At 42.5% G+C, this 18156-nt stretch overlaps 1 protein-coding gene and 1 long non-coding RNA gene across 17 annotated transcripts in view; one reads left to right on the forward strand and one right to left on the reverse strand.

The window, feature by feature from the left end:
- Positions 1 to 18156, forward strand: part of KCNMA1 (potassium calcium-activated channel subfamily M alpha 1) — a 730798-nt gene that overhangs the window by 414897 nt on the left and 297745 nt on the right. For all 16 annotated transcript variants that reach the window (XM_059169794.1, XM_059169808.1, XM_059169795.1 and 13 more), the window contains exons 4-5: positions 13717 to 13810; positions 14650 to 14761. In XM_059169794.1, coding sequence (XP_059025777.1) covers positions 13717 to 13810; positions 14650 to 14761 — 206 coding nt within the window. The remainder of the gene's footprint in view (positions 1 to 13716; positions 13811 to 14649; positions 14762 to 18156) is intronic.
- LOC131828788 (uncharacterized) lies at positions 4886 to 8361 on the reverse strand. The gene is made up of 3 exons (XR_009352570.1): positions 7669 to 8361; positions 5988 to 6108; positions 4886 to 5265 (listed from the first exon to the last, which is right to left on the reverse strand). It is a non-coding gene; the product is annotated as an uncharacterized LOC131828788 (long non-coding RNA).

Genomic DNA, 18156 nt, shown 5'->3' on the forward strand with positions numbered 1-18156 from the left:
GCACTAGATGGGCTCCTGCTGAATCAGTACTATTTTTATTCCTTTAGGAAAAACTTTTTTTTTTTTTCCTCTCATCAGTCAATTTTGATAAAAACACTTTCAGGGGCGGAGGGTGGGGGGTCTCTCCTTGACTAAGGTACATGTTGATGAACTTACTTCTGACCTGCCAGGCATGCTGGGATGAAGAAAAGATGGCACCCCTTGGGAGTGAGTTTAAATTCAGGGTCATAAGTCTAGCCTTCCTGGGGTGGTAGTTGCCTAGGGTGACCGACTCTGCACTGCCCCAAGCTTTTATGACCACGTTGGGTTGCTTCATCTGCCATGTTACACCTCGGGAGTCACTGTGAGTTCTGTAACCAACGTGTTAAGGATGTTGGCACTTAACTGTCTCTTATTTATCTGACCAGCTCAGCTCTGCTTGTAAAATGAACTGTAACCACAGGAAATCATGGTGTGTATCTTTATGTAACTGATGCCTTGCTTCTCCTGAATTTTCAAAACATTTTAAAAATTATGGTTGATGTTAAAGACTCTAATGAGGTTATTTGTTGAAGCAACATACATTCTGACAAGAAATGCATTCGAAAAGGATGGCCAGGGAAACCATCTCATCCGCGTGATGACCAGTTCTGTCCTCGCCTTCCCTCCTCCGTCTCTCCCCTCCCCGTCCCCTAGGCTGCCTCTTCGCGCGTGTAATGCCAGTGCTCTGTACAGTGTTCTGTTTAGAGTGGTTTGAACATTTTTCTGCCCGTGTCTTTCATTGCTGAAGTAACTCACCTCTCTCATATCGACTCTTACCCAGGAGCCGCACTGCAGACTCTTTGATGTAGGTCTTTTCTGCATGGCAGCTAAGGCCAAGCTGTGGTTTCACTGCATGCTGCAACCTCACCCTTCCGGTTGTTGCCTCCAGGTTAACCAGACCCTTTTCCTGCACTGCCCATGCATGCTGCTAGCTTCCCCGCCACCACCACCCCCCCGCCCCCCAGGCCCGGACCTGAATGTCATGAGCACTGGATGCATGTGTGGGATTGAAGCAGCGAGCGTTCGAGTACACTGAAGCGCTGGGATTTAGGGTTTTCTTTGGACACCTTCGTGGGCCCCCAATTTGTTGTGATGCCAACAAAGGCCACCCTGTCCCTTGAAAACTCAAGACTGAAGCAATGGGAAAGAGAGAAATAAACCTCCTGGTTTTAGATGTATTCTAAGCAAAGGCTACCCATGTGGGATTTAGAAGCAAGGGTCGGTTTTCCAAGTAACTAACCACTGACCTGATGATCAGTCCTGCAAGTTCCCAGCTCTGCGTGGATGTGCTCTCAATGGCCAGTTATTATGGTGCCTTATAACGTCGTTCTGAACACTGTTACCTAGTTTGGTTTTGTTTAGAGCTGATGAGATTAATAAGTATCTAAATATGTGTATTTAAAAAAAAAAAAAACAACACAAAAACTCTTGGGCTAAATGTCCTGAGAAATACAATCACTGGCTTTTGTCTTAGTTTATTGTGCAAACAGGAATGTCATTAATTCAACTTTAAAAGATGTCAAATGGTTGTCCAATGAAGGAATATCATACTCATCGAAACATGTTGGTACTGCATTCAGTGTTAACTCATTAGTAATTGTGATCGTTTTTTCTCATTGAGATCTATTTTTGCCTTAGGGTTGACTAATAATTCCCTTTAAAATTGCTTTTCTTTCTTTTTATATTTTAACATTTTTTTTCTCCCCCCCCCCTCTGTTTTATTCTCAAAATAAACTTTTATAAAAAATAATTGTTAGGATCTTTTTTTTGAACTGGATTTTTGTTATTTCACATAAATAGATGCTTTACATTTTATACATACCTCGACTGTCATTTGGGAATGATGACAGGTGGGCATGACCAAACTCTGATGATCCTATAGCAGGAATGAGAATTCCTAGAGAATTCTTAGTGGAACCATCTTGCTAGAGCCTCTTAGATTAAAACTCTGCACTAAGAAGTTGTAGTGACACAGAATTGTAAGCTTCATATCTTGTGTTTTGTTCTTCCTCATGAATCCTGATTTCCTCCTATCCAGGGGCTCAGTAGGTTGAAGTTCTTTCCACAATGTTTTTTCTCTTATTCTGTTAAACATATCCTATTTGCCCTACAGAAATAGACTTTGCTTAGAATTTCATAACATGTTCTTTTGGTAACTGGAACAAAGGCCCTTTGAATGGAAGCATTTCCCTCTTTGAAAGGAGCTTAGATGGAATTACAGTGTAGACCTATGCGGAGCAGGTGATCCTGACCAGCACGAGAACATGCTCTCACTTTGCCAAAGCTTTCCTTCATCTGGGGGTTTGGTGAAGGAAACAACTGATTCTTCTCTTTGGGGTTCTTCAGTAAAGGGATCACTTCTTTTTCTCAGAAAAACGCAGTACTTCCAGATAAAATGAAAGGCTTTCTGAAACCCAACATAGAGGAGGGTTAAATGGATCCATTTATGGAGACAAAGAAGAGAATCATAAGACTTCAGCTTCCTGGGGGCATCCTGGATCTCTCACAGAGCTTTTATTCTTACAATGAGGGGAAAACAACTCTAGAGAAAATCAGAGATATGGCAATAGAGTTAAAAAGGGGAACACAGAAGGCAGCAAGGAAAAAGAAACTATACCCTGATGGGCACACCGCTCTTGATATTACTTTCTGAATGTGGATCCAGAAGTCAGGTAGACCCCATTAATATGATGGAGCTATTATTTCTGAGATACGAGCAGGACAGTTTTGATCAGTGGTTTCCAATGCTAACCAGAAGTAAATGGGAAAGAAAACATGAAGGAAAAGAAATGTTTCTGGAGGTAAGAAGTTATTCCCATGAGGTAGAGGAAATCAGAGGAGTGTGTACTTGAAGATATAATCATATATAATCATAGGGCTTCACAAGCCATCGCCATTATCTGTGTTAATGATGACAACTTGTCTCTAAAGGTAACTTGTCACCTCTGATTTTCTGCAGTAGTGTTAGTACCCAATGCCCAGGTCACTTTACTGCATTCCTAAGGCGTGACGCCTGCTTTGGACTCAGCAGACTCATGACTTCTAATCAGCAACATCTCAGACTCTCCTTTTTGGCTGTGAGCTGCTGGGCTCCCAACAAAACTCCTAAATAGGAATACTTACAAAACGTCCACACCTCAGCTGTCAGCCAAAGACAGAGCGAAGACATGGCTATTTTCTTGTGTAATATAAAGGTATAATTGTTTTCTATGCCAGATGTCAGAAGAACGTGTACCAGGTCTTTCTCGATGTCTTTAAGGAAAAAAAAAAAAAAAGCCAACCTCAGGATGTGTCAGAAACAAAACTATCATAATTGTCCTTTAGCATCACATATACATTCATGCGTAGCTTTTAACAAATGCCACTGTCTTGGTGGTGAGTATATATGTTATGGAACAGTGTTTTCTATTCTTCAAAGCGAAGCAGAGCAGATAAATGGAACCACTATTTCCTTACATAATTATTGTTTCCCTAATGCTTTCGAGCCTCCCCAGATCGGTACCGGGCAGGTCTCCAACACTGGCATTCTTTGTCATTGAAGCTCTTCAGAGGAGACCACCGAGGAGATGTGTGCCCGTTCTGCTTGGGTCCAGATGTGGTTGGAAGATAGCAGGATTGAAACTGTAGCAGATCTAGGTCTCTTCCACTGCTTGCAGGAAATTGGAGTTCCATGAAAGGAATGGGAGAAGGATCTGCTCCCTGCAGCCTTCTTAGCCCCATCTGATTAGGCTGTCAGTCTTGGACCCAGAGCAGGCTGGGCTTGGCTGTCTAGATTCGGTGGTTTTGGCTTTCCCACTTTAAATCCTTGCAGGTAGACTTATAATAAGGAGGCATTGCCAAGGTCAGGCTGTTCAGGTGGGTCAGGATTACCTTAAAGCCAGGGAGGTAGACAGGGGTGGGAGCATAGGGCATAAGCTAAGTAGGAGACTGGTAGGATGACCAGCAAATACCCTGAAGAATCCAAGACAGATATCAGGAGAAGAAGGTTCAGACAGAAGGATTTTGAAGTCTGTGCCCAATAACAGCTCAAAGAGGTCGCACGGTGATCTGAAAGACTATTATAATGTGGGAATCCCAACCTTCCTGCTCAACTGTAGGGGCCCCTACCATTCGCTATGCAATTATGAGATCTTCATAGTTTATTTAGGAAGACTTGAGTCGGAAGTGCCTTGAAACTGTGCCCCTAGGCTGCTTCCTCCTGGTTGTTCTCTCCTTAAGAAATGGTGACACTAGACGATTGCCCTCCCCTCCCCCTGGTGCTTAGGAGCTGACTAGTGGTTATTACTGGCAAGAGATGATTGTCTATGGGCCTCTCGGCACATGTGTAGCAACATTTAATATGCAGTAGTGTTAGGATGGATCCTCTTGTCTTGCTTTTTCAGGTCTACATTTTTGTAGATATGAGAGTAGTTTGGCTCCAGGGGTCAGGGCTACTGCAGAACCCCCTCCCCACCAGCCCCCCTCCAACCACTGCCAGGCAATGTATCTGGGTTCCCTGCTCTTCATTCAGACCTGGAACAACTTCTCTCTTCTCCCCATTTCTAATCACTTCACCCAAGCAATCCTATTTTTGTGGATGGCCCCAGAGGGAGGCTGGGATTGGATAGAGGTCATATACTTGTGCTGGAAGGCTGTGGGTATGAGCCCGTGTGTGTGCATGTGTCCCCGCCCACATGTGCCACTCTACAACTGTACATCTCACTGACCCTGCCCTTGAAGAATTCTCAGTCTGTTTTGTAGTACTTATGTGTGTATGTGTGTGTGTGTATTTGAATTATCTACTTTATCCCATCCCTCTACTAAATAACCAAGAGTTTATTGAGGAAGAGATGGCTTGAGTCAAAGGAGGTAGAGAAATAAGAGTAAGAAGCAGTTGGTCATGGGTTCTCAGACAGTTCAGTGAGAACCAAAGCAGCACTCATTTGGCAAGACTCTGTTTCATGTAGTAGCTTAACTCTGATTTATTACATAAAAGTTGCTGGCAAATATGAACACTAATTCCAGTCTGATAACAACTGTGATTGAAATAATTGTAGTCTGTAGACAAATTGGAGAAAATAAGCATTAGTGGGTAGGTTGTCTTGGACATCATTCCAAGAGTCCAACAGTGAAGAAATACATGATCTTATCGACGTAGAATTGGAAGAGATCTTTAGGAGACAGACGACTGGTTGCTTCCCTGCCTCTCCTCCAGATTCACGGTAAGCCAACCAGGCAAATGAAACTCTCTCTTCCGCTAAAGACCTGGGGAAAAAAAAATACACAACCTCTCGTGGCCACTCATTAAAGTGACTCATTGCTTTCTCTGTCAGGAAATCTTGGTTAATTATTTAATATTTATGAGACTATGTGGCTGCCTTCATGGAAATATAATTTCCCTGGTGTTCCTTCCTTAATATTACCCAAATGTAATGCTCTAATGTATAGAATGACACCAGATGTTAACTCCCTGCACAACCTATTGGGCATTTGAATTATATTACAGCACCCGATAAGGAAGCAATAAAGCAGGTACAAAGGGAAAATTAAGTGCAAAATAATTGATTCTATCAGTTTTTGTTCATTGGGATGATTGCCTTTTTTGGCATTTTTCTACAAACAGTCCTTATTTATCACTATTGTTATTACCTTAGTTTTAAAAATAACGATCACCTATTCAGCACTTAGTCTTTCCTCATTATCTGATTTCATTCTTGAAACAGGCTTTGAGGTTTGTATTCTTATCTCCAGTTTGCAGATGAAAAAATCAAGGTGTGGAATTCAGATTATTTGCCTACAGTAATACAGCTAATAACAATAGAGCTGGAATTTTAACTCTTCCATCGAATTACAAAACAACCTAACTTATTCGTGCTTGAGGTCAGCTTCTCAACTCCATCAGAGAAAACTGGGGTGTCTTGAGGGTCATCCATCTTGAAACAGACAAGTAACTAAGAGTTATGTTCTCCACAAGCAGAGGAACTTACCCTCAGCAGATGGGGTCAGGCTCCACGAAGCCACTACCCCTCAGGGGCCCTGGAAGCACTTCTGGGGATTAGTAATGTCCGTGGTGCCCACATTTTGCTTTCGATTTACTTTTTTGGGTGCCTAAATGGATAAAATGATAAGGAGTGAAGATGAGAAAAAGACCCTAGGCTCAGATAGCATCTTGAAACCTTGGGAGAAAATTTAGAGGAACTCTGTCAGAAAGCGACAGAGATTTCACCATCTGAGTTTCATGAAAACAGATTATCAGTGTTTCACTGAGAAATCCAGTGTGTAAGGAACTGACGTATTTTGTCCTCTTCATCGGTGATCTATGTAATTCTGTCTCCTTGACAAATGTTTAATTATTAGGACGATTATTCAGGTAGGTACCCTGAGCCATACAACTGCTCTGAAGTCTACCACTATCATTGTTCCAGGATTCTCCATAACAGTCCGAGCTCAAGAAGGCAGAGCACAGGGGATTCCAGAGCAGTAAGGGTTTATATACCACCTTTTCATTTGCCAATTCATTTCACCATGACCCTAATGAGGCATATATTTGTGGGTATTGGCTCACATCTCGTCAACTGAGTGGAGGCGTAATTGGAAGTCTGATGTTTTCAGAACGATTAATAGACCTATTGACACAAACCCATAACTGAAGATTTCCCAACAAAGCCATTTAACCAACTGGCTTGGGATCAAGTAAAAAAAACGTTTTCTGTTCATATTAGAACCATAGCAAGGTCTAAAACAAGGGTTTTAAGATTTAGAAAAGGCTCCTTTTGAGGTCATTGTCATTCATATTGATTAGTGACTGAACACAAACTCCCCCATCAACAATAATAATATCGTAGAAGATATCTACTCAGATAATATGGGATAAAGTCAAAATGATGGTCAGCAGAAGAAGCTGGCTTCTGTTTGGTAAAAAAAGATAGAGCCTACACAAGTTATTGAATATATGCTCCACTCAGTGTAAACACTAAAAGCACTAATGTTGGAAAGATAAGCTCTTAAGTACATAACTCTGACAAGGTAGTTAAAATGGGGGCACTAATGAAAGCTAAAGCATAGAAAGCTTTCAACTTGGATCCATTCGAGACCTGGAGTGCTGTCTAGGTTAGAAGACAAACGTTATGCATAAAGATTATTACTTTCTCAGTGGTTAATTACTATCTTATCATTTGCACTAAATCCATTATTACTATTAACTTAGAAGGTATTTGTCTGAGATCTAAAATTATGTGAGTAATAATAATACCAATAACTTGGAGTATATTGCAAAGAATTGCCTCCCTTTAAAAATATTTTGCTCTCATAGAATTCTGATCAGCTAGAGGCTTTTATTTCTATTTTGTAGGCACTTTGCTTATCCAGTATATCCAGACGTTATTAGAAAAACATCCAATCATTTAGATTTTTTCCCTCTCAGCTGCAGAGAAGTTCCATAGTCTCCACGACTATATGATGTTATCATTTTTCTTTACTTCAGTTGATTAGAATGGGATGCAAAACTTTACAGTCTATTCCATAATTAGAAGTGTTCAAAGTATCAAAACATTGTCCATTACTATATCCATTCTTGCTCTTTTAGAATAAGAGAGGATAAAGAGAAAATTAGAGCATTTTGAGGGTCATCCATCTTTAAGCAGATGGATAACTATGAAAGGAACTTACTTCAGCAGATGGGGTCTTGCTCCATGATGCCACTAGTTCCTCAGGGGTCCCGGAAGCACTCCTGGGGGTTAGTAATGTCCTGTATGACTGTCTTTACAGAGCAGGGTTCGACACAAGTTGGACAGGTCAGCTCCCTCTGAATTTTCCCAGACCACTCGGCAAACACGTTAAAATTTCCTGGGGCAGTTTCACCTCCTCTATAAACCAGTGCACCCTCATTGTTTTTGAAAAAGCCCCATGCCAGTGTCTATAGATAGTAGATGCTGTATCTTATGTTTCTTTTACCTCTCCAAGGATGTTGCGGTTCTTCTGGAGAAGAAGTCTCCTTTCTGGTGCGGCAGAAAGTCTGTTGGGTCTCGGCCTGAACCGTTCTACTTAGCTACATGATTCTGTATGGGTTTCTGAGACTCTACTTCTCAGAAGTCCGCAAAACGGGGATTTCAACAAATGGTCTGCTTTATTTTGCCAGGTTGTAAGGACCAAATGCAATAGTACGTGCAAGCTCTATACAATTACCAGGTGGTATTATAGTGGATTAGAGGAGAATCAACGTTATAAGTTCAGAATTCCTCGCTCCTAATGATATAGGGATTCAGAGATGATGAAGGTCAGTGAGGGCATGAGTAATTTACTGAGCTCTCTCTGCCTTTCAGTTGGCTTTGAAGGTTGCCTGAGGTTTGAACCCAAAGAGAGGGGAGCATTTGAAGAGGCCACAGCAAAAGCATAGAATTTAGAATTTGGAATGTCTGGGTCACATTCATGAGATAAGGAAGGTACCAGCTCATAGTAGCAAAGGACTTGGCGAGGAGCAGATGATAGGAAATAAAATAGGACATGTAGTGAGGTTGAGTTTCAGAGGTTCATCACAGCCAGGGTTAGAGCTGATGTCTGAGGCAGGAGGGAGCCATGATGGCAGATGAATGACATCTTTAATTAAATTAATCTGATAACATTGCAGAGGTGAGATTAGGAGAAGAGTCTGAAATCATTAAACTTACTGTATTGACTCATGTCTGATGCTGTGGACCTGCACTCTGGTGGTCTGTAATCCTGGTGGGAATTGAGAAGGCTCCGTCCAATTTAAAAAGGGACTAGCCACAAGAGCGAGGAGAATTCAAATGTTGGAAATGATTTCACAAAGTGCTATCTTGTTCCTCAGTTAAATCCCTTCCCTCTCCTGTGGTTATTTATTAAATCATCTTAGATATGTGCTGCTGTTGATGTCCCTAAACTGCTTAACATTATGTGATCTTTTATAAATGATGGTCTTCGTAACCTCTCCCCATCTATACTTCATTTTTCCTTTTAATGTTAAACTAAAAAATGTGCTCCTCAGGCACTCTGTTAATTAGAATCTCGTTGGTGAAGCTCGCATAGTGGTGTGGTAATTACTTCTCTGTATCATCTTAATTCCACCCCCCCCCCTTGTTCCCACCTGAAAGTGAAAATACCTGTTCAACCTCTTGATCTTGGCAATTAGTTAAGTGGTATGCAGCTGGTGATCTGGGGGTGGGCTCAAATGTTTAATCATCTCTGTTCAGGTCTGAATGGGAATCTTCTCGAGTAGCAACACCTGTAATTAGTGTGTAGTTGCAAGAAAGTTCTTCTGAAGCAGTGGTTCTCAAAGTTTGGTCCCCAGACAAGCAGCAGTATCTGGGAAACTGTTAGAAATATAAATTCCCAGGGCTCCTCCCCAGCCCTACTAAACTCTGGAAGGGACCTGTCAGTGTTTTAATAAGCCTTCCAGGTACATGCTAAAGTTTGAGAACCACTGTCCTAGAGAAATATCCTCACTAGGTTAAGCAGCCAGACCCAGGGAGTCAGGAAAACAGACTTTCAGGTAACACCAGGGAGCCTTCTCTTCTCTGAGAAGAAAGGGCACTTACTACCCTTTTGGAGATGATGCAGGTATCCAAAGGATACCAACTGCTGGAAGTGAGATTTTTTTCCTCCTTAGTGCCTGCCCCTTGAAAGAAAACCTGGCTAGCCATTGCTTGCCCTGGACTTTGGAGAGACAAGGTCTTAAGTCAGTTTCAAGAAGGACTGTTGGCTCTTCCCACTCAAGGGTCTTCACTAGATATATTGTTAAATAGATGAAGAAAGAGATATGTTTGCCATTCTGGATGAGTCTCCTTTTCCTCTATAGACAACTAAATGATACAGATATGTTTACTGGATGGCCAAGAGGAAATAAGATGACTCTCCTACACTCAACATTTAAACCATACGCAGCTCTTGATCGAGGTTCTTTTGAAAGTGTCATAGAGTCCTGGTGAAAACACTAACCATAAGGTTTTAGTATCACATTTGACCCATGGACTGTGGGAGTCGAAGAATGAGGAATCCACCAGTTACCAACTAACTTGTGTGTTCTCATTGGGAAGTCATTAGTTTAACCAGGAACAATTTAGGGAGGGTCCATTTACTACTACAAGGATCAGAACCAGTATCCCTATTTCAGTTTTTAAAACTCCACTTTTTTTTTTTTTTCTATTGGCAACATATATCCACACACAGCCTATTCTGACGTGGGCATGCCTCGTAGCAGTGGCGATCCAAATTTAAGTGTGGACTTTGGAGTCACCATTTTTTGTGTTTTAAAAAAAGGGGGGGGATTTCTTTTCTATCTCTTGAAGCTTCTGTGTATCCAGACAAGGAACTCTAGTGTACACAAGAAGGAAGAGGAGTTTGTATTTCATTTTCTGTCCTACAATGAGCATTAATTATTAATATAATAACCTCTTTGGGGAGGAAAATAAATTCTGGCTGATATGTCCAGCCCTTTTATTGTTGAATTATATATTTTCTTTTTATAAGATTGGTGAACTTCTCTGTGGGTTGTTTCCATTCAGGGAATGAAATGATGGGGCTTTAGAATCTCTGCTCTGTGGTCTCTGATTGTGTGAGTTTGTGTGCAGGCACTCAGAGGCTTTATCTCAGAGGAGGTCCTGATAAACAGTTCTACTGGCACTTGAGAAAACTAGGCAGGACATTTCTCCTTGGACTCTCGTGGCAAGCGGGAAGGAGCTAAAAGGGATAGAAAACAGATCTCCCCCATCACTTGGGTCGCAGAGGCTCAGCCTCTTTTATCCCAGAGTTTTCTGCTTTTTGTCTCTTCCTTCTTAGCAGAGTGTACTGGTGTCCTTGGCAAGCTTCAGCCAGAGGACAGGCTGCTCATACCAGCAGCTTTCATTTTTCAGCTCAAAGTCTAGGACTCAAGGAATACTATGAAACAGTGATTAAATCAGTTCAAACTTTTTGAAAGAAGTACTAAGGAAAAGGTGTGTTATGTTTGCAGTACTGTTTTCTGTAAATCAGGGGTGCTGTTGTGGTATATTTTTTTCAACACAGTGTCCTTGAGCAGAAAGCCCTCTCTTACTGCCTTTGAGTATGGGCGGTATAAGAAGGAACAGTGGAAATGACAGGGAAGAAAAGGATCAATGGAAAGAAGTTGCTACAGCCTGATTCCTTATGCTCTTTTGAACATATGCTTCTGTTTATGCTGAACCAAAATATCCTCAATGGCATTCAGCTAACATCTTCCCCCCACTATCCCATTCCCTTCCACAGCCTAGCAAATGTTTTACCTATTAGATGCATTTTTTAAAAATTATTTATTTATTTATCAGACAGACAGAGATCACAGCAGGCAGAGAGAGAGGAGGAAGCAGGCTCCCCGCTGAGCAGAGATCCCGATGCGGGGCTCCATCCTAAGACCCTGGGATCATGACCTGAGCCGAAGGCAGTGGCTTTAACCCACTGAGCCACCCAGGCGCCCCATCTATTAGATGCATTTTAAGTTTGCTACCAAATTAACCACAAAGGCCATGGAATTATTGGAAGCTAGGAAATTCACAGGACCCCCAAATATATCACCAATAACTATTGTGTGGGCAATAGTAAGGTTATTGTTTGACCTTGGTCAAGTGAAAGTGGGTTTTCCAAAAATAGACTTGGGAATCAAGACTTTCTCTCAGTCCCTTTGACTATGACCGCCCATCTTGATGAATATGACTTTAAATGCACATTGAAGTCACTACTGGTACAAGTAAAAGCACGAGTGCAGCATTTACCAACAGAGCTTCCTGTCCTCACTCTTTGATCACTCTCTTACACACACACACACACACACCCACACACACCCACACCATCTATTCTTCAGTAACCCATCATACCAGCAGCTTATGCATCACAGAGATGCATTGTCTCTTCATCCCTTGGAATCTGTAGTGGATTTCTGGTCAACTTAGTTCATGTACTTCTTGTCACTGTGACTAGAGTAGCTAAGAATTCTGACACCTGTGGACCTTGTGGGTCTTGTTTTTGACATGAAACAAAACACTATCCTGGCTTGGGGATTGCAGAAGTGTCTCTTAGTAACTCTAGGTCTGGATTTTCCTTTTTTCATTTAAAGAAATACCCAAGTAGGGGAGGAGGCAAAGAGCAGAGGTTTAGCTTTTGGGCTCCTGACTGCTTCCAGCATAGGACGAAGCAAATTCCATGCTGTCTTCCCTCCCACTTGCCCACCTTAGCGAAAACCTAGGAGCTGCCATTTCCTTTATAAAAGAAATGTTTTCCAGCATTTGCTTTTTCTTCAGTCTGCTTAGTTGGTCAATGCAAATGTAGATGCCCCCCATCCCATGCTTGTCTGGAGGTTTTCCCGCCTATTTGTGATGTAGGAGATGACAAAGGGCATGTTTGACTTGTTCTAGAGATGAAGAATGGATAAATCCAGTGCATGTAATATGATTGGAGAGCCCCATAGACCGACCCACCGCCCCTCTCTGTGGGCCCTGCATTCCCATACTGCACAGATTCCTGCCTGTTGAACAACCAAGCATTGTCCTCGCAGAAGTACAACTATACTAACTGGTATTGCGTATAGCGATTTCCAAAGTGGTGGTACTCGGAAATCCTCCATCCTGCACTTCTCAGGCTAGCGCCCTCCTGGCCCAAAGGTCCACGTTGCTTTCCTTCCAGGGAAAGTATTTTGCTTCTCCCCATACTCCCTCCCCTTTCCCTCACTTCACCTTCTTTATGTTTCTGGCCCCGAGTGGTACCATTTGCTTACTGATAACAGTCTACTATGAATTTTCATCCACAGCTTTGAGATGCTTTATGAGGCTTTCCTGCTTCCCACCCAGCCCCAAACTTGGGACTTTTCCCACACTGATCCTCTGATCAGTTTGACACGGGAAAGCACACGGAAGCCATGTACCAGTTTGTATAGTAGTACCTTTTTGAACTGTCTACTCTTGAACAAAGCAGGGTGTGCTAGGGGTTCGCATTGGCTGCTTGACACACACAAAGCCCATTAACTTGCATGCCAAAAAAAAAAGAAAAAGAAAAAGAAAAAGAAAAAAATTAACCCTTAGAGTACTGCTTCAACATTTTGGTTTAATGGTCTTGAACTTACCAGTTGGGCAATGCTTCTTTCTCCAGATCAGAGCGCTATACATCAAGTCCATACTTAGTTTACCCCAGAACGTCAACCAGGATCCTCTCCGCCACAGCTTTCCTGAGATGCTCCTGGGTCCTTTATTATTCATCAGCCAATGGCTTTCAAGAGGTCTCAAACACAGCCGCTGTGTTTAACTGAAAATGGGTTCTACTTCCAATGTGCTAGAGGGTGTGAGGGACTGTTTGGAGCTTTGGTATGTGTCCTCTGAAAGAAAGAAGTCAGTCCTTTAAGGGTTAATGTGGAATTAAGGAGTATGATGGTCTCTCCTGCTTGTCCTTCCTCCAAGGTGTCTGCATGATCCTTGTAAGATTTTTAGCTCAACTGTTGAATGATAATAAACATAATTTATATATATATATAAATATATGATTACAAAAACAAACAAAAGAACAAAAGACTGAATGGTTGAATGGAAAGACCCCTTGGCCATGCTTGCTTGATTATCACAGAGGGTAGAAAGACCAAATGTTTTAGTCGATGGAGATTCATTTTGTCCTCTACCCCGAGCTCCAGTACTACACTGTATGTGTAAGATGTGACCAAATTTTTCATTTACCTCTTGCTTTTTTCTTCTTCCTGTCTAATAGCCCAATAGAATCCTGCCAGAATTTCTACAAAGATTTCACATTACAGATCGACATGGCTTTCAACGTGTTCTTCCTTCTCTACTTTGGTCTGCGGGTAAGTCTGATCCCACAACTCTGTCACCATGGGGCGGCTTGTCCTCAGGGGCCATGCGCCGCTGGCCTCCGCTCTTGCAGAGATGAAGCCCGGTGTTTCCAGGGGTGAAAAGAGACCCATGTTCTGATTTGCAGTGTCTGAGAGAGCTTTTTCCTGAACTTCACATTTTCGGAAGTACATGTTAAAATCTTGTTCCAAGGAAGAGAAACAGGGATTGACGTAGCTAATATGTCTCTCCTGGCTGAATGTCTCTCATCTCTCAAAATATAAATGTATTGTTGTCTTAAATGGAAAAAAAGGAAACTTCTCTTAAAATTATGTTTATCGGGGCTCACTTAGCTGAATCCTGAGGGATTCAGCTGTGAGGCTTGAATCGAGGCAGGATATTGGTAGCATTCAGGGGCTTGGAGGATTTGTAGTAGAGCCTGTCTATGAAGTGAGCTGTACAGAATGTGTATTACGGAGATTGTGTGTACAAGTGTATGCACACGTCTGTGTGCATGGATAAGTACGTACACGCTTTACTGAGAGTTCTGTTTCCATTAGAGTCTAGTGAAGGTGAGACCATTCAGATTTTCCTATAATGCTGTTGAAAACCACAGGAAAACTGATTGCCTAATATTTCTCCAAGGTTAACAGAGTCTACAGTCACTCTTTAGAAAACACTGTATAACCGAATTCTCAGACAGAAATAGCCTGTGATTGGTATAGCTATGAGAAGGACAGACCATCTCCCTCCAGGCCCCGGTGAAAACCCAAAACATAGCCTTTGGCAAAAGCATATACTTAGAATGCCAGCGTCGTGCCTCTCTTATTTTTCTCCATTTCTCTCTCCCCAGTTTATTGCAGCCAATGATAAGCTGTGGTTCTGGCTGGAAGTGAACTCTGTGGTAGATTTCTTCACGGTCCCCCCAGTGTTTGTGTCTGTGTACTTAAACAGAAGTTGGCTTGGTAAGTCGACCTCTCTTCCCTTCTTCCCTCTGGTTTCTGAGCTGTGGTGGATCAGAGGCCGGGGCCATCCCCACAGAAGGAAAGTTTTGTGTATTCATGTGCACGGCTCTTGAAGTTATGGGAGTTGGTGATGACATTTCTCCTTGGAACACTCACCCCGGAAGATGGGCCCAGTTAGGGCTTCAGGAAAGGCAATTTTGTCATAGTGGAAACCTCGTGGTCACACTGTCCCAGTCAGGACCTCTGCCTCCGTGGGTCAGTCGTTTTCATTCAACCTGCAGTTAGGACTGAACACAGAAGCCCATGGAGATGAGGCCACCTTTCCAGAAGCTGCTTCAGGTGCCTAGAAGGCCTGACTGCCAAACTTAGCTTCTCTCTGCTTCTTAGTTTTATGTAGAGTGGGTCCTGCCTGGTTTATTTATGGCTGTGAGTTCTTCTGTGGGGCAGGGTAGCGTCAAGCATCCTGAGCCACCCTCTCCTTGAAGGAGATGGAGCCCCCTTCCTGTGGTAAAGGTTGAGTTTTGCTGGTGCTCTGTTCACATCTCCTTTGCTGCGTCTGCTCGTCAAGTCACTTCCTGTTGGTTCCTGGCAGGTCACTTCCTGCTTCAGGATCAGGACACTTGGATGGGAGAAGTAACTAGCTCAAACCATGGTCACGGCAGCTAGAGGCAGAGAGAGGCAGCTTCGAGCTTCTCTTGGTTGCCCTGAATAATTCTCTCATAGTGTTCCTGCTACTGCGTGTCAATAGGGGGAAAAGGGAGACTGAAATGAGATCCAGTGGACTCTTTCTGGGTTTCTTCCATCTTTGTCTTTAGAAATTTTTTGTCTGAATTTTTTTTTCAAAGTAATATATATTATTGTAGTCAGCATAAACATTTAAAGATGTATGAAGAAAATAGCAATCATGTCTTCCCCACTGCACCCACCCGTGCCTTCTCCCTGGGATGCTCAGTTTTAACAGACTTCCATCTTTCCTTCTTGTCCCTTTGTCCCAGACATGGATGCACATAGACATGTTGGAGAGACGTGGTAGTCTTTGTCCAAATAAGCATGTCCATCCCGTTACACTGCAGTTTGGTTTTCTCACAAACTAATAAATGATGGGTGTCCCTTGAGCTCTCTAATAATTCATTTTATTAGAGTCACACAACATTCTACAAATTGGTGTATCACGGTTCATGACGCCATATCCCTAAGGATGGAGCACCAGATTTTTTTTTCCTTTTTGTGCTGTAAACGGTAGTTTCATAAACATCCTCATGCACATATCTGTGATAGTTCTGTTTCTCTAGATGGTTCCCAGTTCCTGGAAGAGGAATTACTGGATCAAAGAATGCATACATTTTAGTTTGTACAGATATTGATGGCTCATTTTTCAAAAATGTTGTGCCAAGATCTGCTTCCACTAGCAATATGTTTTTGATGTCCTTGCTAGCTCTGTGAATTTATTACATGCCTAGTGTCAAGTATTTAAAAAAAGAAGCACCCTTTCTGTATGATGTATGCAGTAATCATGTATGCACATATCGGTGTGTATCTGTGTGGGTATCCCATAAGGATTCTATTTTCTACTAGTTTTCTCATTAGAATTCTATTCACTCGCTCAGTGGAAAAGTTTGCCTCCTTGATCTGAGGCGTGCTTGCTTAGGCTGGGTTTTCCAGCCGTCATGATGGGACCGTCAGAGCCACTCACAAATCAGAGAAGTGTCCTGACAGTGAGATGAATGTGTCCTGGTGCTGAGGGCCCCAGCTACCGCAGCTTGGCTCTTAACTGGCTTTGTAACCTGGGGAGCTCACTTTCCTTCATTCAGCCTGTTGTTTTTCGGCTATAAAATAGCGGGTTAGGTTAGTCGATTTGATTTCTCAGGTACTTTCAGCTCAGAATGCCTCTTAAGACTCTTGCATGGGAAGTTTGGGATCTAGGTTGTGGGGAAGGACTGGGAAGTGAGTGAAATCAAATCATCCACATTTCTGAGTCAAAATTATGTATGGGCTGCTAAACAGGGCTCGTCCTAGACCCTCCTGTTGCAGAGAGTAGACACATAAGCATGTGCACCCACGTGCGTGCCCACACCCTCAACAACGACACACAGACAAGAAAAAGGACAGGGGAAGAGGGAAGAAGAGAGTAAGAGAGAGAGAGGGAGGGAAGAAAGGAGGAAGGAAGGAAGGAAGGAAGGAAGGGAATCTGCCTTTTTTTCCTGCCTGTGTTCTGAGTACTGTGTGCCTTGCAACAACCAGTTTTCTCTTCTGGACCCTCAGTATTCCCTTCTGAAAAATGGGAAGTTTGGACTTAAAGTACCTTCCAGTCCTCACACTACGCAAATCGGAATTTTACATCAGGGTCCATTCTCTCTTGGTCCCTTGTGGCCCTAAATATTGAAGAGGCCCCTTTAGGTCTGGGTGGAGCCAGCCAGCCACCTTCGCCCCGGATAAGGGTGTGGAGCTGAGTCTCCTTGGGAGATTAAAAAGGTCTTTGTGTGAAGAGAACTTGGATGTTAAAAATTCACGACTTTTTGTGAATATGATTTAATCCCGATTTTTGGAGTTGCGTTCTTGTCTAGTGAAAATCCACCAGAGTGAATAGGAAAAGGAGAAGAAAAAGGAAAAGAAGGAGAAATGAGATACACTCTTGTATCTGCCGTGGTTGCTCTTCAAAAAAATATGCTCCGAAATGTGCTTCAATTTGTTGATTAACTGAACAGTATTTATTAAGCACTTACTATGCGACAGGCACTTTTCCAGATGATTAAGAAACAACAGTGAATAATGGGGCGCCTGGGTGGCTCAGTTGGTTGAGATCCAACTCTTGGGATTGGTTCAGGTCACGATCTCAGGATCGTAGGATCAAGCCCGGCGTTGGGCTCCACATTGGGGGTAGAGCCTGCTTAAGAGTCTCTCTCCCCCTGGCCCCCACTAAAAAAAAGAAACAGCAGTGAGTACAATAGGCAGCATCCTACCCTGTGACATTGCAGTGAGGGAAAAACAGGGAAAAAAATGAACCTAATAAATAAGCAAATTATATAGTCCATTAGGAAGCATAAGTGTGTTGAAACTGACAACAGACCAACATACTTCTGGACTATGAAATAATAATAATAATAACAACAACAACAACAGGAAATAACCTTTCTCCTCTTATAGGAGAAGGCACCTTCAATGAAATACTTGTGGTTCTTTAGTAACTGAATCCCTTGGGTGAGATCCACAACTGGACAGCCTGTCACGAAATAGAACTCAGTATAAAAATCTATCCAGGAGACTCCCGTGTCTGATTTAATACACAGGTTATTACATCATGAAACAATTATTGGGCTGATGAGCTGCCAGAGATAAAATGAACATTCCCACGAGGTATGGCGTATAAAGCAAAAGGAATAATCCTATTAAGTGGG

Source organism: Mustela lutreola, chromosome 4 (genome assembly GCF_030435805.1).
Source record: "Mustela lutreola isolate mMusLut2 chromosome 4, mMusLut2.pri, whole genome shotgun sequence".
NCBI lineage: Eukaryota > Metazoa > Chordata > Mammalia > Carnivora > Mustelidae > Mustela > Mustela lutreola.